Source organism: Hyla sarda, chromosome 3 (assembly GCF_029499605.1).
Source record: "Hyla sarda isolate aHylSar1 chromosome 3, aHylSar1.hap1, whole genome shotgun sequence".
In the NCBI taxonomy this organism is placed as follows: Eukaryota; Metazoa; Chordata; class Amphibia; order Anura; family Hylidae; genus Hyla; species Hyla sarda.
The window spans coordinates 4,842,385-4,869,536 of record NC_079191.1 but is presented as its reverse complement, the minus strand read 5'-3'; the positions used below and the strand labels follow the sequence as shown (position 1 = coordinate 4,869,536).

At 44.6% G+C, this 27,152-nt stretch overlaps 1 protein-coding gene across 9 annotated transcripts in view; it reads right to left on the bottom strand.

Annotated features, from left to right (window-relative positions):
* Nucleotides 1-2,469: 2,469 nt before the first annotated feature.
* The window catches only part of LOC130361114 (whey acidic protein-like), a 296,171-nt gene continuing 271,488 nt past the window's right edge, over nucleotides 2,470-27,152 (bottom strand). For 5 of the 9 annotated variants that reach the window (XM_056563690.1, XM_056563691.1, XM_056563689.1 and 2 more), the window contains 7 exons: nucleotides 20,927-21,088; nucleotides 20,488-20,637; nucleotides 18,722-18,862; nucleotides 9,516-9,665; nucleotides 6,712-6,855; nucleotides 2,817-2,959; nucleotides 2,470-2,629 (listed from right to left, as the gene is read on the bottom strand). In XM_056563690.1, the coding sequence (XP_056419665.1) occupies nucleotides 2,618-2,629; nucleotides 2,817-2,959; nucleotides 6,712-6,855; nucleotides 9,516-9,665; nucleotides 18,722-18,862; nucleotides 20,488-20,637; nucleotides 20,927-21,071 (885 nt within the window). In that variant the 5' untranslated portion in view covers nucleotides 21,072-21,088 and the 3' untranslated portion in view covers nucleotides 2,470-2,617. The remainder of the gene's footprint in view (nucleotides 2,630-2,816; nucleotides 2,960-6,711; nucleotides 6,856-9,515; nucleotides 9,666-18,721; nucleotides 18,863-20,487; nucleotides 20,638-20,926; nucleotides 21,089-27,152) is intronic. The other 4 variants (XM_056563694.1, XM_056563695.1, XM_056563687.1 and 1 more) reach the window with 1 other exon arrangement.

Here is a 27,152-nt window from a genome sequence, read left to right as displayed (position 1 = left end):
CCACAATGGGATCTGATTATTGATATCCACAATGGGATCTGATGTGATCTCCACAATGGAATCTGATGTGTGATCTCCACAATGTGACCTGATGTGTGATCTAGACGGCTCTAGACTTTGTGAGGCCATACAGTGTATTCTTCGCCGCTCACCAGTGGCGCACACACCATTTTGTTGTAGTTTGGGGTTTAAAAACATAAAATAATATCTGCGCACCAGGACGACATATTACTCCTGCTGTTATTATATAAAAACCACTATACAGAGACCAATGACATCACTATTCAAGGAATCAATAATTACACCGCAACATGACCACAACCATAACCACCACAGAGTAACGGGATGATACCACCATACTGATACTGAATAAACCACTGTACACAAAACATTTTCACCAAAAACACCACTATACATGAGTAGTGTTGCTCACGAATATTCGTATTTTTTTTTCTTCATTTTTTTTTTTTCACAGTACACATCACAGTGATCATCCATCTCTGCTTCCAGCTTGTGTGGTGTAAAGAAGGCTCTAATACTACTGTGCGAATTTTCGCATATGCGAAAATTAGCATATGCAAATATTCGCATATGCAAATTTTCGTTTGTGCTAATTTTGTATATGCTAATTTTCGCATATGTTAATTTTCGTATTCGCGAATCTTTCGCTTAAGCGAAAATAGAACACGAATATTACGAATATGCGAATATTCGCGAATATATGACGAATATTCGTCCATATATTCGCGAATATTCGCGAATTCGAATATGGCATATGCCGCTCAACACTAAACATGAGACAAATAATTCCACCACACATTACTCCCAAGTAGTAACAGGATAATACCACCATACCGATCCTGAATAAACCACTGTACACGTTGGTGACCTCGGCTCTACAGGCCATATAAGGGATTACATGCAGTTACATCAAGTGACGTCTTCTCTGATTGGTGTTGGCCAATTTCCTTTTTCTTCTCCATTTGGCCCAGACCGTCATGACTATTTCTTCCAGCCACATCTCGTCTCCACAGAATCTGGCCAACAAGTATTTAAGACTTTTCTACCACTTACAGTGCTTTATACAGTAATAATAACCCGCTTGGTGTCCTACACAGTATAATGGGTAGATAAGTGGGTTAGGGGAAGAGTAGGTAGCCCCCGCCCCCTGAGGAAATTGGTCACTCAAGTGGGTAGACAGGTCCCTTTACAGGGTTGTTCCTCCAAACGCCTCATTCCCCACTATCTATGGTGAAATGTTGGTTTTTCCATTATTTCGACAGTGACGTCTTCTTTGGGGATTGGACCCTGACTTTTTAAGGGTCAGTTTCTGTGCATCTTTCCATTACTACTTTTGAGGTCCTGGGACCCTTTGGCCTGCACCTGATACCCCACATACCCTACATTAGGGTGATATGTGCACAAGGCGAGCAAGAAACGGTCAGGACCTGTGCTACCCTGGAGGTCCTGTCTTTATGGAGTAAAACACAAAGCAACGCTTTGTGGTCTCCATTTTCTGTTTTCTGTAAATGGAAACTTTGCCCTAGGACAAAGTTTTTACAGTAACAAGTAAATATGTAAGCACTCGGATAGTCTCTAGGTCAGGCTTGTGATCACATGACTCAGTAAGGAAAGGAAGGAAGGCATGGATGCAGCTGTGCTAAAGTGAAACAGATTACGCTGTAGAATTAGTGATGGTGAGTGAGCAAGACACGGGCAAAAAGACCAACAACCTGGATAGAGAGCCTGGACCCGAATTTATGGGGCTGTGTGATCCAATAGATCATATTCTAGATGTAGATCATGAACCTGAATCTATGGGGCTGTGTGATCCAATAGATCATATTTTAGATGTAGATCATGGACCTGAATCTATGGGGCTGTGGGAATTAATAGATCATATTCTAGATGTAGATCATGGACCTGAATCTATGGGGCTGTGTGATCCAATAGATCATATTCTAGATGTAGATCATGGACCTGAATCTATGGGGCTGTGTGATCCAATAGATCATATTCTAGATGTACATCATGGACCTGAATCTATGGGGCTGTGTGATCCAATAGATCCTATTTTAGATGTAGATCATGGACCTGAATCTATGGGGCTGTGGGATCCAATAGATCATATTCTAGATGTAGATCATGGACCTGAATCTATGGGGCTTTGTGATCCAATAGATCATATTCTAGATGTAGATCATGCACCCGAATCTATGGGGCTGTGTGATCCAATAGATCATATTCTAGATGTAGATTATGGACCTGAATCTATGGGGCTGTGTGATCCAATAGATCATATTCTGGATGTAGATGATGGACCTGAATCTATGGGGCTGTGTAATCCAATAGATCCTCTATAGAGGTGACTTATCTAGAATAAGGTCAATTAAGCTCAGATACAATAAACCATTGAAAATGTCCATAAAACTTAAAAATTCATAGAGTCTCAGGGAGAAGTTTCCACTATTTTATTACTTAAAAAACCCCATACTGGTCACCACCATCCCCCCTCCCAGAGTGCACCGAGGCCGCTCTCCATCACCAGGTCCTCATCTCCATCACCAGGTCCTCATCTCCATTGTTGGCCGACCCTCCTCAAGATTTCACCGAGACGTCACACAAACACCTGAAGGTTATAAAATGATAGAGAACAGTATTAAACACCGGAGAAATTCCATTGTCTTGGAGCTGACCTGTCCCGGCAGGAGCTCCAATAGGTGTCTTGATCGGTCCTGATCGGTTCTCCATGTGATCTCGCCATCTTTTTAGATCATTGCTCTTTATGTGTCTGTGTAGGTGATAGAAATACTTACGGGATCGGTGCACTGCTGCCGGCAGCCATAATCACAGCACTTCTGAATCCCGAGACATTGCGAGTCCATCTCACACAAGGGAGAAGGGGATGGAGTAGGACAGGTCACCAGGGCACTCACCGCCGGACATTTTCCGGGTTTATCTGCATGGAGGAGAACAAGTGAAGGACACACATGGTTAATGGGGGTCACCAAGATGGGGGTATACTGAGTGATTATACAACTGAAACGCGTCTTGCTTATGGATGTATCTATACTATTGTTCTGCATGGACTTCACATGACCCTGATGACCACATATTCCAGTATACGCTCCCAAACCACACGTGGTACAATGTAGAGTCTACAGTACATATCCTTGTGTATATAGCTTTAAGGAGGAAGCTTGTCCACCAACTCCGTTACTTCTGGGGGTTCTGCATTCATAGGATGCGGCCTATCACGAGCCCTTCTGAAGGAGAGGGGCCCCAACAAACCTTCCCTATCACACTGGGCCAAAAGGCTTCTGCGGAGGTCCAGAAATGATCAGGGTCAAAGTTTAGGGGGAACCAAGATTGCTCTAGGCCACCACCTGGGCAGCCACCCAAGTATCAACCAAGGAGCACAACTGGTTGGCATCAGGGGGCAGCAGGGAGGGGGGGTACTGGATGCCAAAACACAACTTCAAGAGGGACCTTCTAAAAGGGGCACCACACCCTTGTGACAAACAAACCTGAACCATAGACCCATAGTGACCAGAAGGCCAGGAAACGAGAGGTTAATGCCTAGCTACCCAATGACCAGGCCGGTGGGTACATCTGAAGCTTTCCCTCCTCTTTTTGGACCGTTCTGTCTTGGTGACTCTGGTCCGACCCATTGAAACGAACAAGTACTTTACTTAAAAGGTCGGTTCAGGAATAGAAAACCAGAGCTAATCTCCTCCAAAAATAGCCCCACTTCTGTCCTCAGGTTGTGTGCGGTATTGCACCTCAGTTCTGTTGAATTGAATGGAGACAAGTTGAAATACCGCACAACCTGAAGACAGGGGTGGCGTTTTTTTTTTTTGGGAAGAAATTTGCTCTGGTTTTCTATTCTTGGACAACCCCTTCAATGGTTTTGACTACAGATTTACTGAGAGGTTTGAGGAGGTAACTATGAATGGTTTCTTGGCCTTTTGGTAATGAATAAAGGGGTTGGTCAAGAATAGAAAACCAGAGAATTTCTTCCAAAAACAGCCCCACCCCGTCTCCAGGTTGTGTGTGGTATTATAACCTGTCTCCATTCACTTCAATGGAACTGAGCTACAATACCGCACGCAACCTGGGGGGAATTTATCATTGGATATAGAGCTGTTCTGTGTCTATTTTTTTGCGCAAAAACCATAGAGGGTTTTCTACTGTAGAATCGAATTTACTAACTGTGTTTTTTATTTTTTCCGCAAAAAAAATGTGCAAACAGCATTTTCTTGCGAAAATATACACCCTATTTTGGCACCCATCATGGGACAGACTCTGCCCATGATGGGAGTTGTAGTCCAGGGGCTGAGGTGCAGATCGCAGCGGGTCATTCTGCAGAGACCCGCTGCGATCTGCATTTATTAACTGTAAAAGTCGGCGGTACATGCGACTAAACTGCTCACCCCGCTGGCTTCTATATACACTGTCATAATTCATAATCCCCGCTGCCGGGAGAGGGGAGCTCTGATTGGTCAATAGCTATCCACCAATCAGAGCTCCTGTGTTCCGGCAGGGATTATGAATTATTACAGCTGTATATAGAAGCCAGCGGGGTGAGCAGTGTAGACGCATGTACCGACAACTTTTACAGTTAATAAATGCGGATCGCAGCGGGTCTCTGCAGAATGACCCGGTGCGATCTGCACCTCAGCCCCTGGACTACAACTCCCATCATGGGCAGATTCTGTCCATGATGGGAGTAGTAGTCCTAAAAGTCCCGAAGCCGGGGGATGTGCAAGTGCCATCCCTCAGCAGCGCTGCGGTACTACAACCACTCCCATCATGGGACAGACTCTGTCCCATGACAGGAGTAGTAATCCAAGGGCAGAGGGACAGATCTCTGTTCACATTATGCATTTTGCAGAATGGGAACAGAGCCTTTCTGGCAGTGTGTTCCCAAACAGGGAGACTCCAGCTGTTGCTCAACTACATGATGGGAGTTGTAGTTTAGCAACAATCAGAGGCTCCCTGTTTAGGAACACGCTGCATTATGTGCGCTCTTCCCAGGGGAGAGCGCAAAAAAAATAATAACCAATATTTCTTGTTTTTCTTTTATTCTCATTTCAGATACGTGAATGCGGAGGACTACGTCAGATTCGGTGGATTGCGACGATGACCAGCAGTTTTTTTAATTTCTATAAAATGGTTAACGAAGGCTGTGGATGAGTGTTTTTTTAAATCAAAAAATGTTTTCAATTTGTTGTGTGTTTTTTTTTATAATTGAATTTTCAGGGTTAGTAGTGGAAGCTGTCTTATAGACGGAATCCATTACTAAGTTGGAGATTAGCGTTAGCCCCAAAATCAGCTAGCGCTAACCCCCAATTATTACCCCGGTACCCACCGCCACAGGGGTGACGGGGAGGGCCGATACCAACAGGCCCAAAGCATCAAAATGGCGCTCCTGGGCCTAGGCAGTAACAGGCTGGTGTTATTTAGGCTGGGGAGTGGCCAGAAACAATGGTCCTCGCCCACCATGGTAACGTCAGGCTGTTGCTCCTTGGTTAGTATCCGGCTGATATTGAAAATAGGGGGAACCCTATGTGTTTCATTTTTTTTATAAAAAAAAAAGTGTGTGGTTCCCTAATTTTTTCAGTATCAGCCAGATACCAACCAAGCAGCAACAGCCTGATGTTACCGGGGTGGGCGAGGACCATTGTTTCTGGCCCTGCCCAGCCTAAATAACGCCAGCCTGTTACAGCTTAGGCCAAGGATCACCATTTTTGATTGGTTGGTTGGTACCGGCTCTTCCCGGCACCCCTGGGGAGGTGGGTAACAGGGTAATAATTGGAGGTTAGCTGATTTGGGGGCCAACGCTAAGCCTCGGCCTAGTAATAGATTCTGTCTACAGGACATGTTATTTTAAAAAAAACACTCCCCCACAGCCCTCGTTAACCCTTTTATTGACATTTAAAAAAAAACGCTGTTCATCATCACAATCCACCAAATCTGACAGTCCTCCACATTCACGTATCTAAATTTTGAAGAAAAAAAACAACAAAAAGTTTAGTAAATTTTTTCTGGTGTTTTTTACGATGGACAAAAAAACCTCAATGGGATCCGACCTCAAAGCAATAGAACAAAATCCCTACGTCCACTTTTCCTGTGAGGTAGAGAAGGAGTGTGCGGTAGAGAAGGAGTGCGCGGTAGAGAAGGAGTGCGCGGTAGAGCGAGGGGGGGCGTTTCTATATTTGCACAAAATGTATCAAAGGACGTGTACAGCCTTAGTAAATTCTGAGCAAGAGTGTAAAGGGGGAGAACTGTGTCTACAATAGACAAATAATGATAAATCTCCCCTCCCCCATAGACAAATAATGATAAATCTCCCCTCCCCCCTGAGTACACGGTGGGGCTGTTTTTGGAAGAGATTAGCTCTGGTTTTCTAACCCCTTTAAGCACCCTGGGTCTGAGAGAATAATATTACTCCTTGAGGAGATCATCGGGTTATCATACAGACCAAGCAATGCATCCTGGGTAATAAGTATGCAAAGTAGTTTTCCAAAGAGCCCACTCTCCGGGGCCACCTACTGGAGGAAACTGGTATCTGCCACCGAACAGGAATCTTCTTCACAAGGTGGAGTCCTCTGTAGTCTCGGGTTCTCCTCTACAAGGAGTTGGTGGAGACCTCGCTCTTTCCCTCCAGTAGGAGACACGCTTTATATTCTGCAGGCTGCACCATCTCACCTATAATGGGGTCTGTACACTCCTTACGACACAGGGGGGTGCAGCACTTCTTGTGTCCCGGACATTCTCTATCATCCCTACACAGCGGGGGAGGGGACGGAGAGACGCACTTGGCTAAAGACGCCGGACACTCCCCAGACTTCACTGGAAAACCAATAACAACAGAAGATGAGACAGTCAGAGTATACAGCGTATAGAATGGATACAGTCAGAGTACACAGCGTATAGAATGGATACAGTCAGAGTACACAGCGTATAGAATGGATACAGTCAGAGTACACAGCGTATAGAATGGATACAGTCAGAGTACACAGCGTATAGAATGGATACAGTCAGAGTACACAGCGTATAGAATGGATACAGCGTATAGAATGGATACAGTCAGAGTATACAGCGTATAGAATGGATACAGCGTATAGAATGGAAACAGTCAGAGTATACAGCGTATAGAATGGATACAGTCAGAGTATACAGCGTATAGAATGGATACAGTCAGAGTATACAGCGTATAGAATGGATACAGTCAGAGTATACAGCATATAGAATGGATACAGAGTATACAGCGTATAGAATGGATACAGTCAGAGTATACAGCGTATAGAATGGATACAGTCAGAGTATACAGCGTATAGAATGGATACAGTCAGAGTATACAGCGTATAGAATGGATACAGTCAGAGTATACAGCGTATAGAATGGATACAGTCAGAGTATACAGCGTATAGAATGGATACAGTCAGAGTATACATGGTATAGAATGGATATAGTCAGTGTATACATGGTATAGAATATATATAGTCAGTGTATACATGGTATAGAATGGATACAGTCAGTGTATACATGGTATAGAATGGATACAGTCAGTGTATACAGCGTATAGAATGGATACAGTCAGTGTATACAGCGTATAGAATGGATACAGTCAGTGTATACAGCGTATAGAATGGATACAGTCAGTGTATATAGCGTATAGAATGGATATAGTCAGTGTATACATGGTATAGAATATATATAGTCAGTGTATACATGGTATAGAATGAATATAGTCAGAGTATACAGCGTATAGAATGGATACAGTCAGAATATACAGTCAGAGTATACAGTGTATAGAATGGATACAGTCAGAGTATACATGGTATAGAATGGATATAGTCAGTGTATACATGGTATAGAATATATATAGTCAGTGTATACATGGTATAGAATATATATAGTCAGTGTATACATGGTATAGAATGGATACAGTCAGTGTATACATGGTATAGAATGGATACAGTCAGTGTATACAGCGTATAGAATGGATACAGTCAGTGTATACAGCGTATAGAATGGATACAGTCAGTGTATACAGCGTATAGAATGGATACAGTCAGTGTATACATGGTATAGAATGGATACAGTCAGAGTACACAGCGTATAGAATGGATACAGTCAGTGTATACAGCGTATAGAATGGATACAGTCAGTGTATACAGCGTATAGAATGGATACAGTCAGTGTATACATGGTATAGAATGGATACAGTCAGAGTACACAGCGTATAGAATGGATACAGTCAGTGTATACAGCAAATAGAATGGATACAGTCAGTGTATACAGCATATAGAATGGATACAGTCAGTGTATACATGGTATAGAATGGATACAGTCAGAGTACACAGCGTATAGAATGGATACAGTCAGTGTATACAGCGTATAGAATGGATATAGTCAGTGTATACATGGTATAGAATGGATACAGTCAGTGTATACAGCGTATAGAATGGATACAGTCAGTGTATACAGCATATAGAATGGATATAGTCAGTGTATACATGGTATAGAATGGATACAGTCAGTGTATACAGTGTATAGAATGGATACAGTCAGTGTATACATGGTATAGAATGGATACAGTCAGTGTATACAGTGTATAGAATGGATACAGTCAGTGTATACAGCATATAGAATGGATACAGTCAGTCTATACAGCGTATAGAATGAATACAGTCAGTGTATACAGTGTATAGAATGGATATAGTCAGTGTATACAGTGTATAGAATGGATATAGTCAGTGTATACAGTGTATAGAATGGATATAGTCAGTGTATACAGTGTATAGAATGGATATAGTCAGTGTATACATGGTATAGAATATATATAGTCAGTGTATACAGCATATAGAATGGATACAGTCAGTGTATACAGCGTATAGAATGAATACAGTCAGTGTATACAGTGTATAGAATGGATATAGTCATTGTATACAGTGTATAGAATGGATATAGTCAGTGTATACAGTGTATAGAATGGATATAGTCAGTGTATACATGGTATAGAATGGATATAGTCAGTGTATACATGGTATAGAATGGATATAGTCAGTGTATACATGGTATAGAATGGATATAGTCAGTGTATACATGGTATAGAATATATATAGTCAGTGTATACATGGTATAGAATGGATATAGTCAGTGTATACATGGTATAGAATGGATGTAGTCAGTGTATACATGGTATAGAATGGATACAGTCAGTGTATACATGGGATAGAATGGATATAGTCAGTGTATACATGGTATAGAATGGATATAGTCAGTGTATACATGGTATAGAATGGATGTAGTCAGTGTATACATGGTATAGAATGGATACAGTCAGTGTATACATGGGATAGAATGGATATAGTCAGTGTATACATGGTATAGAATGGATATAGTCAGTGTATACATGGTATAGAATAGATATAGTGTATACATCATACAATGTGCCGACTCTATGGAGATCCTCATTTTTCCTTTCCCTGGTGACGTTTTGTTACCTTGCACGGCGTCCACACAATCCATCCTGTTGTTGGATGGGCAACACTTCTGTTTTTGGCCGCAGTCGGCGTCCAGGCCGCAGAGCACTTGGTCTAGAGGAGCAGAACACGAGGCCTGCTCCGCACTGACAGGACAGAAGCCGGAGTGCTCTGCAATAAATCACAATAAAATCTGCATCATGAGGGGCCCACGGGGACTGGTAAACAATGGGGCCACTCTTGTGTGTATGGAATCTGGGAAACAGTAACGGATATGAATTCAAGTCATCTATGGCTCCTCCCCCACCATGGTGGGCTCACTGGCTCCTCCCCTCCACCATGGTATGCTCACTGGCTCCTCCCCTCCACCATGGTGGTTTCACTGGCTCCTCCCCTCCACCATGGTGGTTTCACTGGCTCCTCCCCTCCACCATGGTGGTTTCACTGGCTCCTCCCCTCCACCATGGTGGATTCGCTAGCTCCTCCTACACACACGATCTCTGGAATCACAGTCCGGCTTCTACATTGTTCTGTGGCTCTTGTCTTTGTAACACATAGAAGACCCCCGTGTGCACCCATATAAATGGACTGTTCCTACAGCAAACAATCCTGGGATTGGTCACTATTATGCCGGTGAATCTCTTGGTAGTCGTGACTGATATACAAGGTATATGAAGGGCAAGAATAAGATTGTGTGAAGAGAACATCACATGTGTGAGTCCCCAGTCCCAGTCTGGTCCTATATACTGACCTGACCCGAAATATTATTCTGGCCTCAGCCTAGCCCCATTACCCAACCGGACCTCAGACACGAGCCCAGCCCCATAACCCAACCAGACCTCAGACACGAGCCTGGCCCCATAACCCAACCGGACCTCAGACACGAGCCCAGCCCCATAACCCAACCGGACCTCAGACACGAGCCCAGCCCCATAACCCAACCGGACCTCAGACACGAGCCCAGCCCCATAACCCAACCAGACCTCAGACACGAGCCCGGCCCCATAACCCAACCGGACCTCAGACACGAGCCCGGCCCCATAACCCAACCGGACCTCAGACACGAGCCCGGCCCCATAACCCAACCGGACCTCAGACACGAGCCCGGCCCCATAACCCAACCGGACCTCAGACACGAGCCCAGCCCCCTGTGATGACCTGCCCCGTTACCCAGTCTGACCTCATGCCCCAGATTAATCCTATAGAAGAGCTTCATACAGTTGAATGGATCAACCAAGTAGGAGAAAAAAACGGGTTTGTTGAGGCGCACATCGCTACGGTATATGTTACAATCGTAGGATTGTTTATTGTTACATAGACGACTCGTTTCGAGAGCCATATATATATATATATATATATATATATATATATACACATATACACAACCACATACATATACACACATACACATGCACACACCTTATATACATGCATATATATACAAAAATCTGTGCCCAAAAAAAGAAATAAAATTTGGTGCAAAAAGTAATGGCCGCGGTTTACACTGCTCACGTCAGTTTTGTAGAAGTGGGCGTGTCCACATATATTGTCTGCTTTCCATGATATTTTCGATGGACTATAACTTCCATCATGGGCAGAGTCTGTCCATGATGGGAGTAGTAGTCCTAACTGTCCCACAGCCGAGGGATGTGCAAGTGCCATCCCTCAGTGCTGCGGCACTACAACTACTCCCATCATGGGACAGACTGTCCCATGATGGGAGTAGTTGTAATTATGCAGTGTTGAAGGACGGCTCCTGCATCCCCCGGCTATCTCAGTAGAACACTTTCCTATGTGTCCCTTTTGATGGTGTATTTTTGCGCTAATTTGCGCAAAAAAAAAGTGTCTAAACAAAAAAAATATGCACATGATGAATTAGTATCCACTTTAGAATGAATTTCACAATACACAAAAAAATTCAGTACTTGCTTTTTGCTTTATCAAAAAAGACGCAATGAAAGTCACTGCGCAAATTTTTGGCAAAAAAATAAACAAGAAAAAGGGGTAAACTATGATAAATCTCCATTTATATATATATATATATACATACACACACACCTTATATACATTGTAAGGATTTCACCCTGGGGATGATCGTCCTTGACACACCCACAGGACACGTTTCTACTTCATTCAGCAGCAAACAACAGTTCTTCATAAAAGGATAACTAAAAATATAACACAGGAACAAACAAAATCCTAGACCGTCCAGTCAGTAACTATACAACCCAGCATGCCCTGACTATCAACTGGAGGGCTTTTCCCAGCCAATTAAAACACAAGTTTCCTGCAACCTTTTACTCACAGTTCACACACAGCATTTGCAGCCTCTTGCTGTGTGCGCTAAGACTCCTTGTCTGGTCACTCACAGCGCTCGGCTGTGTGCTCCTCACCAGGACCCTATCTCCCCCCTTTACAGCCACCACATTGCTGTCTTCTGGGGAGAGCCCAGACTACATTGTCTGACTTCCTTTTAAACACACTTCCCTTTTCCGCTGCGTCATTGATTAGGCCCCAGGAGAAGGTTCCTCCATGATCAGCTAGGGAAATACACCCTTTCCTTGCCACACTGTCACGATATATATATATATATATATATATATATATATATATATATATATACACACACACACCATATATACATATATATATATATATATATACACAAACACCTTATATACATACCTATACAGACCTTATATACATATTTATAGCCCTTATTTATACCTCGGCATGCTGAGGTATATATATATATATACACCTTGGCATGCAGCGAGTTGTAGTTGCGTACCTCCAGCTGTTGCATAACTGCTTGTCCTTCGGCGATCAGTACATACTGGGAATTGTAGTTTTGCAACAGCTGGAGGCACACTGGTTGGAAAATACTGAGTTAGGTAACAGAACCTAACTGAAGGTTTTCCAACCAGTGTGCCTCCAGCTGTTGCAAAAGTACGACTCCCAGCATGCATGGTCTGTCAGTACATGCCGAGAGTTGTAGTTCTGAAACAGCTGGAGGTTTGCCCCCCATGTGAATGTACAGGATACAGGGTACATTCACCCAGCCGAGTTTACAGTGAGTTTCCTGCTTCAAGTTTGGGCTGCGGCAATTTTTTCGCCCCAGAGCAAACTCCTAGCGGGAAGCTCACCGTAAACCACCGCCAGTGCGAATGTACCCAAAAAACACTACACTAACACATAATAAAGGGTAAAACCTTACATATACACCCCCTTACACTGTCCCCCCCCCAATAAAAATGAAAAACATATTGTACGGCAGTGTTTCCAAAACAGAGCCTCCAGCTGTTGCAAAATAACAACTCCCAGCATTTCTGGACAGCCACCGACTGTGAAGACATGCTGGGAGTTTAGCAACAGCTGGAGGCACTCTGTTGGGGAATCACTGGCATAGAATACCTCTATGTCCACCCCTGAGCAATCCCTAATTTAGTCCTCAAAGGTGCATGGCGCATTTGAGGACGAACAGTTTAGGGCCACATATGGGGTATTTCCGTACTCGGGAGAAATTGCACTACAAATTTTGGGGGCGTTTTCTCCTTTTACGCCTTATGAAAAGGAAAAGTTGGGGGCTACACCAGCATGTTAGTGTAAAAAAATAAAAAAAATGTTACACTAACATGCTGGTGTTGCCCCATACTTTTAATTTTCACAAGAGGTAAAAGGAAAAAAAGACCACCAAAATTTGGAACGCATTTTCTCCTGAGTATGTAAATTTCCCATATGTGGACGTAAAATGCTCTGCGGGCGCATTACAAGGCTCAGGAGCTCTGCACTATGTACATTTGAAGCCTTAATTGGGGATTTGCACAGTGGTGGCTGATTTTACAGCGGTTCTGACATAAACGCAAAAAGATAAATACCGACATGTGACCCCATTTTGGAAACTACACCCCTCACAGAATGTAACAAGGGGTATAGTGAGCCTTAACACCCCACAGGTGTTTGACGAATTTTCGTTAAAGTTGGAAGGGAAAATGAAAAAAAAATATTTTTTCACTAAAATGCTGGTGTTACCCTAAATTTTTCATTTTCACAAGGGAAAATAGGAAAAATCCCCCCATAATTTGTAACCCCATTTCTTCTGAGTAAGAACATACCCCATATGTGCATGTAAAGTGCTCTGCGGGCATACTACAATGCTCAGAAGAGCAGCGCCATTGGGATTTTGAAGAGAAAATTTGTACGGAATTGAAGGCCACGTGTGTTTACAAAGCCCCCATAGTGCCAGAACAGTGGACCCCCCACATGTGACCCCATTTTGGAAACTACACCCCTTACGTAATCTAACAAATATAATTTTTCATTAGCACAGCCCACTGTTCCAAAGATCTGTCAAACGCCAGTGGGTGTAAATACTCACTGCACCCCTTATAAAATTCTGTGAGGGGTGTAGTTTCCAAAATGGGGTCACATGTGGGGGGGTCCACTGTTCTGGCACCACGGGGGCTTTGTAAACGCACATGGCCCCCAACTTCCGTTCCAAACAAATTCACTCTCCAAAAGCTCAATGGCGCTCCTCCTCTTCTGAGCATTGTAGTTCGCCAGCAGAACACTTGACATCCACACATGGGGTATTTCCAGCAGAAACCTTGATGTCCACACATGGGGTTAAAAATTTTGGGGGTCATTTTCTACTATTACCCCTTTTTTTTCATTTTTTTTTTCATTTACACATCTGACTTTAACAAAAAGTTGTGGAACTACTGTGAGGTATTAAGGCTCACTGTACACCTTGTTATGTTCCTTGAGGGGTGTAGTTTCCAAAATAGTATTTTGGAAATAGTTTTTTTGCTGTTTTGGCCCCATAGGGGCTTCCTAAATGGGACATGCCCCCCAAAAACCATTTCAGCAAAATTTGCTTTCCAAAAGCCAAATGTGACTCATTCTCTTCTGAGCATTGTACTTCACCCGCAGAGCATTTTATGTCCTAACATGGGGTATTTCCATGCTCAGAAGAGATGGGGTTACAAATACTGGTGGGCATTTTCTCCAATTACCTTTTGTAAAAATGGTAAATTTGGGGGGGAAAAATGCACTTTAGTGAAAAAAAAATTTTTTTTCCATTTACACATCCGACTTCGTCAAACATCTGTGAGGTGTTAAGGCTCACTGGGCCCCTTGTTACGTGCCTTGAGGGGTGTAGTTTCCAAAATGGTATGCCATGTGGGTTTTTTTCTGCTGTTCTGGCACCATAGGGGCTTCCTAAATGCGACATGCCCCCCAAAAACCATTTCAGCAAAATTCACTCTCCAAAATCCCATTGTTGCTCCTTCCCTTCTGAGCCCTCTAATGCGCCCACCGAACACTTGACATCCACATATGAGGTATGTGCTTACTCGAGAGAAATTGGGTTACAAATTTTGAGGGACTTTTTCTCCTATTGCCCCTTGTAAAAATCCAAAAACTGGGTCTACAAGAACATGCGAGTGTAAAAAATGAAGATTTTGAATTTTCTCCTTCACTTTGCTGCTATTCCTGTGAAACCCCTAAAGGGATAACACACTTACTGAATGTCATTTTGAATACTTTGAGGGGTGCAGTTTTTATAATGGGGTCATTTGTGGGGTATTTCTAATATGAAGGCCCTTCAAATCCACTTCAAAACTGAACTGATCCCTGAAAAATTCAGATTTTGAAACATTTGTGAAAAATTGCAAAATTGCTGCTGAACTTTGAAGCCTCTGATGTCTCCAAAAGTAAAAACATCTCAACTTTATGATGGAAACATAATATATTGTATATAATATAATATAAAGATATTTCCTGTATGATGGAAACATAAAGTAGACATATTGTATATGTGAATCAATATATACTTTATTTGGTATGTCTATTTTCCTTACAAGCAGAGAGCTTCAAAGTTAGAAAAATGCTACATTTTCAATTTTTTCATCCAATTTTGGAATTTTTCACCAACAACACCGAAGCTCTCAATATTCTAGGTGACACAAATTATCACCAGACTATTGAAGGTGATCCCTTTGCAGCATTGAAAGAGAAACTACAGAACCTGCTGGAAGATGCTATCCAAAAAAACTAAACTAACAAAAAAAGACATTTTTAACAGTAACCAATCCATCAATCCTCTACTATTATCATCTTCCGAAACTTCACAAAAATCCCTCTGCACCCCCTGGCCATCCCATCATTGCAACACTAACCGTTTATTATCAAATGTCTCAAAGTATTTAGACTTGTTCAAAACCTGGAAAGTTATTTTTTTAAAAATTCAACTGATTACACTACTGTGACCCCATGGAGACCCAAATACATTTTTTAACAACAGATGTTGCTGCTCTCTACACTAATATAAAACATAAGATTGGAACATGTGCATCAAAAACACCTTGGAAAAGTATCCCAGCATCATCAATGAACAAAAATCATTTTTGCTGGCCAGCCTAACACTTATTTTTGAGAACAATTTCTTTAAAGATGACGGTCCAACCTATCATCAAACACAGGGGGACTGCTACGGGGACATGGGTAGCGCCGTCCTATGCGAACCTCATTATGTGCGAGTTTGAAGAAAAATTAATCAAGTCCCAAAGTCTATTTTCTATCCACATAAAAATCTACAAGGGGTACATAGACAATCTACAAGCAGTACATAGATGATCTACAAGCGGTACATAGACGATATACAAGCGGTACATAGATGATCTACAAGCAGTATGTAGATGATCTACAAGTGGTACATAGACGATCTACAAGCGGTATATATACGATCTACAAGCGGTACGTAGATGATCTACAAACGGTACATAGATGATCTACTAGTGGTACATAGATGATCTACAAGCAGTACGTACACAATCTACAAGCAGTACACAGACAATCTACAAGCGGTACACAGACGATCTACAAGTGGTACACAGACGATCTACAAGCGGTACATAGACAATCTACAAGCGGTACACAGACGATCTACAAGCGGTACATAGACGATTTGTTTATTTTGTGGGATGGACCAGCAACATTAATTGATAAATTTGTTGAGAACATTAACAACAATAATTGGGGTCTAACCCTTACAGCCAAATGGTCAGAAAATCGCATCGAGTTCCTAGACCTTGAGATCACGCATGATAATAGTGAAAGGATTATGTCCCCCTACTTCTGAAGTGTGGACTCTAACAGTTTCTTGTCATTCTGCAGCGGCTATCTAAAAAAGTGGCGAACAAATAAGCCATTCGGGCAGTACAAACGGGTTAGAAAAAAAATGTAACCGAGACCACACTTTTAAGGAACAAGCAAAAACTGTACAAAAAAGGTTATAGATAAAGGGTACCTGGAAGCACTGCTGAGAGATGCCTAAACTTACAAAACAACAAATCTTTATCAAGAAGATCGTCTTCCATCTACATCAAGTACCAATCCGATTAATAATGAAGAGAAATCCGAACATACACGGACCCCCAACTTCATCACAACCTAAAATACGGCCCACACCAAAATAATACAGGTTCTGAAACAACACTGGCATATTTTTGGAAGAAGAGCCAGTACTTAAAGGGGTACTCCACTGCTCAGCGTTTGGAACAAACTGTTCCAAATGCTGGAGACGGCGCCGGGAGCTTGTGACGTCATAACCCTGCCCTCTCATGATGTCATGCCCCGCCCCCTCAATGCAAGTCTATGGGAGGGGGCGTGACAGCTGTCACGCCCCCTCCCATAGACTTGCATTGAGGGGGCGGGGTGTTACGGCATGATGGGGCGGAGCTATGTCGTCACGAACTGCCAGCGTTCGGAACAGTTTGTTCCAAACGCAGAGCAGCGGAGTACCCCTTTAAATCAGATACAGACCATAACAGCAAGGAAATGTATTGGATATACAAGTTGGGCGCGGTACAGCCGAGGGGCCTTAATGAAATGATGGAGATTGTCAGATAAACTACGAAATGCGCTGTCCAAATTTACATCCCTGACGGGCTCACATACCGATCCCCGTCACATTGCATCATTGCAGCAAAGTGGCAGCCCTATGCATAACAACATCCTCCAATTCCAAACAACCCAACGTCACAATGCAACAATTGACATAAAAACTTGTACCTATCCAGACCAAATAGGTCCTTATCCAACTCAATGAATTCTGAGCATCACGTTTCCTTCAATCAGAAGGTAATCCTGGCACCGGAGCGCCCGCTAGTGGCTTTTATGGTCACATACCAGGACTCTTTCTCCTCTTTCATGTTTGCTCATGAAAACACTTTTGTAATATTTAAATGCACTTATTTGTATCTATAATAATCTTCCAATTTATTTATTAATCTATAGAAAATAAATAATAAAAGATTTACTTCCAAATAACTCGGTCAGGGAGAGAGGACTGGACTGATCTCCTGACCTCGAGCCCAAACACCAGTCGAATAATGTTCCCCTGACCATCACACCCCAGCACTACTAATTGTATATAATCTGCTGGAACAAATATTTACAGGTCAGTAATGTTTAACAAAAAATTAAAAATAAGAGGTTCCTACCGGATGACCCTACGGTTTTAAGTTTATACAATTTTAAATATTTTTTCTTAATATATTATGAATAAATGTAACATGTTTTAATGTATGTTTAATTTATCTACATTTTATGTCAAATTGATGTCTTTCTATGTTACCTGTGCTTCTGTCCGTTATACTAATGTGAACCACATTGGCCCCATCCACCACATTGGCCTTATACACCATATTGGTGCCATCTACCACATTGGCCCCAAACACCACATTGGCCCCATACACCTCTTTGGCCCCATACACCTCTTTGGCCCCATACACCACATTGGCCTTATACACCATATTGGCGCCATCTACCAGAGTGGCCCCATACACCAGATTTGCCCCATACACCACATTGGCCCCAAACACCACATTGGCCCCAAACACCACATTGGCCCCATACACCTCTTTGGCCCCATACACCTCTTTGGCCCAATACACCACATTGGCTCCATACACCACATTGGCCCCATACATCAAATTGGCCTCATACACCAGATTGGCCCCATACACCCAAATGGCCCCATACACCACATTGGCCCCATACACCACGTTGGCTCCATACACCATATTGGCCCCATACACCATATTGGCCCAATACACCAGATTGGCCCCATACACCAGATTGGCCCCATACACCAGATTGGCCTCATAGGCCAGATTGACCCCATACACCAGATTGGTCCCATACGCACAACGGAATACACTTACCTCTTCTTGGGTCCACACATTTCTTCCCACATACATCACAGCACTTTTTAATTCCACGACAGTTTCCGTCCTTCTCACACTGGGCCCTCTGGATACGTGCTGGACATCTTTGTTTTGGTACTGGACATTGTCCTGGCTTGGCTGCAAAAAAATATGGTGAAAGTGCAGATCACCTTCCAGAGGACACGAAGTGTAATGGACATCTGTATACTGCTAAATAAGATGCAAGAAGATGAAACTACTGCATGGTAGAAGGTCAACACTGTGTCTCCACCCTGGGATGATCTCAGTAGGAGGAAACCAATATTGTTGATATGCACAAAGTACCATAATACAGGGGGGTCTCCCAGGATGGTCGTGGGGTGCTACTAGGGTATTTAGATACATGGCCATGGTCAACAGGGTTACTGACTACAGCTCTGCATTATATACTATTATACAGAGCTGTTGGCTATAAGCAGTGACCTTCTACCATAGGATTGTAGCATAGCTGGGGTGAGAAGGTCCGCCATCTTGGATTTTGAATACCATCTGTCTGTCAGGAGTTCACCTCCCCTATCCAAAACACTTCCACGACGGTCAGTGAGGTGGTCATGAGTGGGGACCTCTCCACGAAAGTCAGTGAGGTGGTCATGAGTGGGGACCTTTCCACAACAGTCAGTGAGGTGGTCATGAGTGGGGACCTCTCCGCTATAGTCAGTGAGGTGGTCATCAGTGGGGACCTCTCTCTGTGACAGTCAATGAGGTGGTCATCCGTGGGGACCTCTCCGCTATAGTCAGTGAGGTGGTCATCAGTGGGGACCTCTGCTCGACAGTCAGTGAGGTGGTCATCAGTGGGGACCTCTATCCGTGACAGTCAGTGAGGTGGTCATTAGTGGGGACCTCTCTCCGTGACAGTCAGTGAGGTGGTAATCAGTGGGGACCTCTTCTCGACAGTCAATAAAGCGGTTATCAGTAGGGATCTCTCCACAACAGTAAGTGAGGTGGTCATCAGTGGGGACCTCTTCTTCACAGTCAATGAGGTGGTCATCATTGGGGACCTCTTCTCCACAGTCAGTGAGGTGGTCATCAGTGGGGACCTCTCTCCGTGATGGTCAGTGAGGTGGTCATCAGTGGGGACCTCTCTCCGCGGCAGTCAGTGAGGTGTTCATCAGTGGAAAACTCTTCTCAACAGTCAGTGAGGTGGTCATCAGTGGGGTCCTCTCTGCGACAGTCAATAAGGTGGTCATCAGTGGGGACCTCTCCGAGACAGTCTATGAAGTGATCAGCAGTGGGGACCTCTTGGTGAAAGTCAATGAGGTGATCAGCAGTGGGGACCTCTCTGAGACAGTTGATGAAGTGATCATCAGTGGGGTCCTCTTCGAGACAGTCAATGAAGTGACCATCAGTGGGGACCTCTCCAAGACAGTCAATGAAGTGATCAGCAGTGGGGACCTCTCCGAGACAGTCAATGAGGAACATGGTCTTATAAAATGGGATGTGTCATAGTCAGGGACGTGCACAGACATTTTGTAGGGCAGGGCCTGAAGTGAAAAAGGGCACTTATTTATATAATTTATATAATGAAGCCCCACTGCCCAGTGTCAGAAGGGAAGGGGCTCAAGCCCCCTTTCTTGTCAATGTGTGCACATCCCTGGTCATAGTAGTAGGATCTCCAGTTTAATAGTGAATAAGCCCCCAAATGTTTGTGTTTCCCTCTATTCCGAGCTCAGGGAGGGTCCTGGGACCTCATTGCCCCTTTCATACCCAGTTACTGTCTTACTCACCCCTGGTGGTTATGGTGCACTTCCGCACACAGTCGGCACAGCAGCATCGCTCCGCTCCCGGACACTGCTCATCCCTGTGACACTCGGATAACCCTGAGAACTGCGCGGGGCAGGTTGTGGTGTTAAAAACCGGACACGGATTCTTCTTATCTAAAAAAAGAAGGAAGAGAATCTGAGAAGGATCAGAAGGAAACAATGAGGTCCCATGATCTCATTGGTAATGACTTAGTCCACATGGCCCATGGGTTCTCCACCGGGTCCCCCATATACCATACTGGTTATGATTATGGACTATGGTGGATCACGTGATGGTCTTGTAACTAGAAAGACTATTAGGTCAAGTCAAAAAGACTCATCTCACAATGAACGAGGCCTCAGTCACCAAATAATGAGTGTAAGTGAGGACACTTTCCCCAGAACCCCTCCATATGACCGTTACCTTCCAGTGGGAGGAGACATCGCTTCCCGCACCTGTACACGCAGCACTTGTTCTTGCCCTTGCAGTCGGAGTCCCGCTCACACTCCTTATTGCTGTTGATGATTCCGCCTTCACACGTGGGGAAGTCGACATCCGACGGGCACATACCGGGCTTCTCTTTATCTGCAAGTAAGACACTTTTTAGCTTTTATTATTCACATTTGTTTCTTTACTACCCTTCAGGCCTTAGGGACATACATAGTGTGGTAATACAGTACAGAATATTGTATCCTGCCCATCCTGTCAGGCAGATGTTGCCTTCAGTGTCCATCTTGGGCCCACTACTCAGGACTCATTATACTATAATGTTACGTCAATGCTGTTATTCTGGAATTTTCTATGTTACTGTTTCTTTAAAGGGGTACTCTGCCCCTAGACATCTTATCCCCTACCCAGAGGATCTGATCGTGACGGTCTTGCCGCTGGGGACCCCTGCGATTTCCCCTGTTTAGAGCATCAGGTGCAGCTCTGGAGGCTCATCATGTCACGGCTACACCCTGCTCGTGTCGTCATGGCAACACACCCTCAATGCAAGTCTATGGGAGGGGGCGTGACGGCCATCACACCCCCTCCTATAGACTTGCATTGAGGGGGCATGGCTGTGACATCAGGTGCGGGGCATGACCATGACGTTTCTAGCCTCCAACTGGCATCGCCAGTCATCCGGCACAGAGCTACGTTCGGTCCATGCATCAGATGTCTGGGGTGCCGCAGCCAAGGAGCCAAAGGATAGGGGATAAGATGTCTGATCGCGGGGGTCCCGCCACTAGGGACCCCAGAGATGTCTGCTGCAGCACCCAGCAATTGCTTAGAGCATCGGGTGCAGCACCGTGCCCTGCTTGTGACATCACGACCATGCCCCCTCAATGCAAGTCTACGGGAGGGGGCGTGACGGCTGTCACGCCCCCTCCCGTAGACTTGCATTGTGGGGGCATGGTTGTGACATCACAAACCTCCAGCGCTGCACGAGCCTCAGGCTATCAGAGATCTTATCCCCTATCCTTTGGATAGGGGATAAGATGTCTAGGGGCCAAGTACCCCTTTAAGTCTGTTAACAGATAAGGTGCCGAGTGAATCAGGTGACCTGTCTGCCCCAATGGGAATCCTCCAAATTGCCCTGTATATAGCGTAGGGAGGGAGGAGTTGCCCTAGTTCATCTCTGTGGTACAGTGTGGAGAAGTGGGAGAGAAGTGTGAGGTGATCTGAGGAGCCTCAAGCTAACCAGAAGTCTAATCCTGCAGCCGTGCATATCCTAAGGAAGATCCCCTTCACTCAGGTGAACGTCACGGCCTGGCGGTAAACTCTGAGGAAGAAAGTCAGTAGTCTTCAGTCAATCTGCAGAACCCAAGTCAGCGTGGGTAGCCATTCATCACAAGTCAGTCACCATTCAGCACAAATTATAGGTAAATTTGTTGCAAAAATTTTTTGCGTAGCCGTGTTTTGGGTTGATTTTGTGCAGTGGTCAGGGATCTATGAAACTGCAACTTTTTTTAAAAAAGTCATCTTTGGCGCAACTCACCCAAAAGAGCGCTAATCACCACCAAATAAAAAAGAGCTTACAAACTAACTGTGGACAGCATTATTAAAAAGTCGCATATCTGTCGCACAGGTTACAAAGTGGCACAAGGGGCCTGGCCGGAAGCTCATGGGGTAAGACGTGTGTGAGCTGCGCTCCGTCGTCCGTTTTCCCTGCATTTCATATAAAAATCCTCCAGACTCACCCGCTCCACACTTGCCTCTGCTGTCTCTTTCCTGGCGTCATCCCTGGATTGTATCTCCTATTGTGGATTTGTCTTTATCTTTGGATTTATTTTTAGTATTTGCACATTTTTGGTACAGTTTGCGCACGGCACTTTACTGTATTATCATGATTTAGGTGACTCCATTGTAGTTTTTTTGTTTCGTATTTTTTACCTGGGTAGCCCTTTCCTGTGGATGTCCTTTCTCTCCCCCGGATCGGCCCCGATCTACTGGCGCTGCCACGTGGGAGAAGCCGCCTTGCAAACCCCTGGTGACTGCCTGTCTGAGGTGCGCGACCGCACGATACACTGGGACTGCTGCCCCCTCTGTGCGCTCTTGCAGTCGGGAGCTCCCACATCTCCTCCGGAGCGGCTCTGACCTGGTCTGCGCTCTGCCCGCCAGCCTGCTCCGCTCCTGGGTGAGTCAGCCTGCCGGCGCCATCTTTATTACACGTGGTGCGCTCCTTCTATAATGGCCGCACCGCCCGTGTCCACTGAGGGGGATACACAGTGCGGGGACACAGCAGTGATAGAACAGCCGGGACAACACTACTAAAGGGCAATTACATCTGCCCTATACATTTTTATATTGAGGTCCCTGAGATCTGCCATCCAAGTTGTGGGCATTCATCTTCCTTTCCACCCGACCACATATCTTACGGAATCCCCCCCCCCCCCCCATATATATCCACCTACTCATCTAAATTACTTTTACATATTTTAATGGCCTCTAAGTGTCTTATCTTATCGCTCGCTGTTGGAAACGTCCTGAAATCCCCCCCCCCCCCCGTTCCAAGAGATTCGCCGGATGGAACGCCTATCAGAAATCTTTGACGACAAATGACACATTTTCCGCAGGATATGGAGGTCTTGGCAGGAATATGGTGATTCTCTAAATGATTGGAAATTAAAGGGATACTCCGCTACTCAGCGTTTGGAACACACTGTTCCGAACACTATAGCCGGCGCCGGCAGCTCGTGACGTCATAGCTCTGCCCCCTCGATGCAAGTCTATGGGAGGGGGTGTGACAGCCATCACGCCCCCTCCCATAGACGTCACTCCCCGTCCCCTCAATGCAAGTCTATGAGAGGGGGCGTCATGCCCCCTCCCATAGACTTGCATTGAGGGGGCTGGGCTATGACCTCACGAGCTCCCGTCACCAGCGTTCAGAACAGTTTGTTCCAAACGCTGAGTAGCAGAGTACCCCTTTAAATGTTAGCGATTAGTTTACTACGACCGTACAAGATTCTGTTCTTCACTCTTTACCCTCCCCCTTTCTCTACTTCTTTATCTTGCTCTACAGCTGTGATGCATTTTGTTAATTATTGTCTAAATCATTATATATTGCTACATACCGTCTCGATTCCCATAAGTACTCTAATTATCTCCATATATATCCATATATGTCCTCACGCTCATTCCTTGCTATTGACTGATTCAATACCTAATAAGGATCAATTGCACTGGACGTTCTTCTATTTTGACGACCGTTTCCTTCCTTTTTTTTCCCTTCACTTCCACAGTTGGTTTTATCCTTCTTACCTCCTTATTTAACCCAGTTAAACGTAACCTTGTATCTGAGTATTTATTGCCCTGTGCCTGGCCCAGGAAAATCGTTCTCAACCTCGGACCGAGTATGGGCTAACGGTGCCCTGGCGTCACGAAGTGTTCATTTTACCTTATCTGTGCAGTAGACACCACAGTAGGGTTCACCAGACCTTGTAAAGGTCACATGACATACTTGACCACCATCCTAGTCTTACCGCAGTTTGTATTTCATGTAATAGCAATTTCTAATTGTGATGCAAAAATATTAGGGTTTAGAAAATGTCTGTAATCATAATACAAGCCAATGCGGGAATCTAATCATGATGTCTCCATATATATCCATATATGTCCTCACGCTCATTCCTTGTTATTGACTGATTCAATACCTAATAAGGATCAATTGCACTGGACGTTGTTCTATTTTGATGACCGTTTCTTTCCTTTTTTTACTTCTCTTCCACAGTTGGTTTTATCCCTCTCACCTCCTAATTTTTTACCTCCATGTACAATGGTTTATCTTGTGAACTTGCATTTGTGATGTCAACTTTACGCTTTCATTGTACACGCTGTTTACTTTTCTATGAAAAAATTACTAAATAAACAATAAAAAACATAAAAGTGGCGCAAAAGTCGTAGAGAAAAACACCATACAAAGTGGAGCACTGATGTAAGAAGTGTGACCAGCACCTAATCTATCACATGCCCTGCACCGTTGTCACGCCGGGTCCCGCTGCCTCCCCGGAGCGCTCACGGCGCGCCTCTGTCTGCAGCGCTCCGGTCGGCAGTGCTGACCGCGAGCGCTGCTCCCTGGTCCTCGGAGGGGACGCGATCCGAGGCACGTGTCCGCCCTCGGATCGCGCCCCATCTCACTTACCTCTCGCCCCCGTCTGCTTCCTCTTCCTCCCGGCGCGCGCAGCCCCACTCCCTAGGGCGCGCGCGCGCCGACTTGCTTAAATTTAAAGGGCCAGTGCACCACTAATTGGTGCCTGGCCCAATCACTTCCTAATCACTCCCTAACATATAAAAACCCACTTCCCCTTCCTCTCCTTGCCGGATCTTGTTGTCTTGTGCCCTGAGAAAGCGTTATAGTTTGTCCCAAGCCTGTGTACCTAGACCTTCTGCTGTTGCCCCTGACTACGAACCTCGCTGCTTGCCCTGACCTTCTGCTACGTCTGACCTCGCCTCTGTCTAGTCCTTGTGTACCGCGCCAGTCTCAGCTGCCAGAGAGGTTGAGTCGCTACTGGGGAACACAACCTGGTAGTTACTGCCGCAGCAAGTCCATCCTGCTATGCGGCGGGCTCTGGTGAACACCAGTAACTGCTTAGAACCGATTCTCCAGTATGGCCCGCATCATCGCCTCTCTGGCACAGAGGATCCACCTCCAGTGTCATCACCAGCCGCTAGTCCGGACCCTGACAACCGTGCATGTACACAGTTATCACTACATGAATTAGTGGAGTAAAAAGATGTTCACCTACCCCACTTTTCATAAATACGCCCCAGTTATCCGTAACCTTGTGTCTGAGTATTAATTGCCCCGTGCCTGGCCCAGGAAAAGCTGTCTCAACCTCGGACCCTGTATAGGCTAACAGTGCCCTGGCATCATGAAGTATGAATTTTACCTTATGTGCGCTGTAGACGCCACAGTAGGGTTCACAAGACCTTGTAAAGGTCACATGACATTCCTGACCACCATCCTAGTCTTACCGCAGATTGTATTTCATGTAAAAGTGTCCATAGCAATTTCTAATTGTGATGAAAAAATATTAGGGTGTAGAACATGTCGGTAGTCATAATACAAGCCAAAGCGGGAATATAACCATGATGTCTCCATAATCGAATCATAATCAACAACTGGGCCCCAATATTATAAAGTCACATAGTCCACACCTGGACCCCAATATTATACAGTCACATAGTCCACAACTGGACCCCAATATTATACAGTCACATGGTCCACAACTGGACCCCAATATTATACAGTCACATAGTCCACAACTGGTCCCCAATATTATACAGTCACATAGTCCACAACTGGACCCCAATATTATACAGTCACATAGTCCACAACTGGACCCCAATATTATACAGTCACATAGTCCACAACTGGACCCCAATATTATACAGTCACATAGTCCACAACTGGACCCCAATATTATACAGTTACATAGTCCACAACTGGACCCCAATATTATACAGTCAGATAGTCCACAACTGGACCCTAATATTATACAGTCACATAGTCCACAACTGGGCCCCAATATTATACAGTCACATAGTCCACAACTGGGCCCCAATATTATACAGTCACATAGTCCACAACTGGACCCCAATATTATACAGTCACATAGTCCACAACTGGACCCCAATATTATACAGTCACATAGTCCACAACTGGACCCCGATATTATACAGTCACATAGTCCACAACTGGACCCCAATATTATACAGTCACATAGTCCACAACTGGACCCCAATATTATACAGTCACATAGTCCACAACTGGACCCCAATATTATACAGTCACATAGTCCACAACTGGACCCCAATATTATACAGTCACATAGTCCACAACTGGACCCCAATATTATACAGTCACATAGTCCACAACTGGGCCCCAATATTATACAGTCACATAGTCCACAACTGGGCCCCAATATTATACAGTCACATAGTCCACAACTGGACCCCAATATTATACAGTTACATAGCCCACAACTGGACCCCAATATTATACAGTCAGATAGTCCACAACTGGACCCTAATATTATACAGTCACATAGTCCACAACTGGACCCCAATATTATACAGTTACATAGTCCACAACTGGACCCCAATATTATACAGTCAGATAGTCCACAACTGGACCCCAATATTATACAGTCACATAGTCCACAAC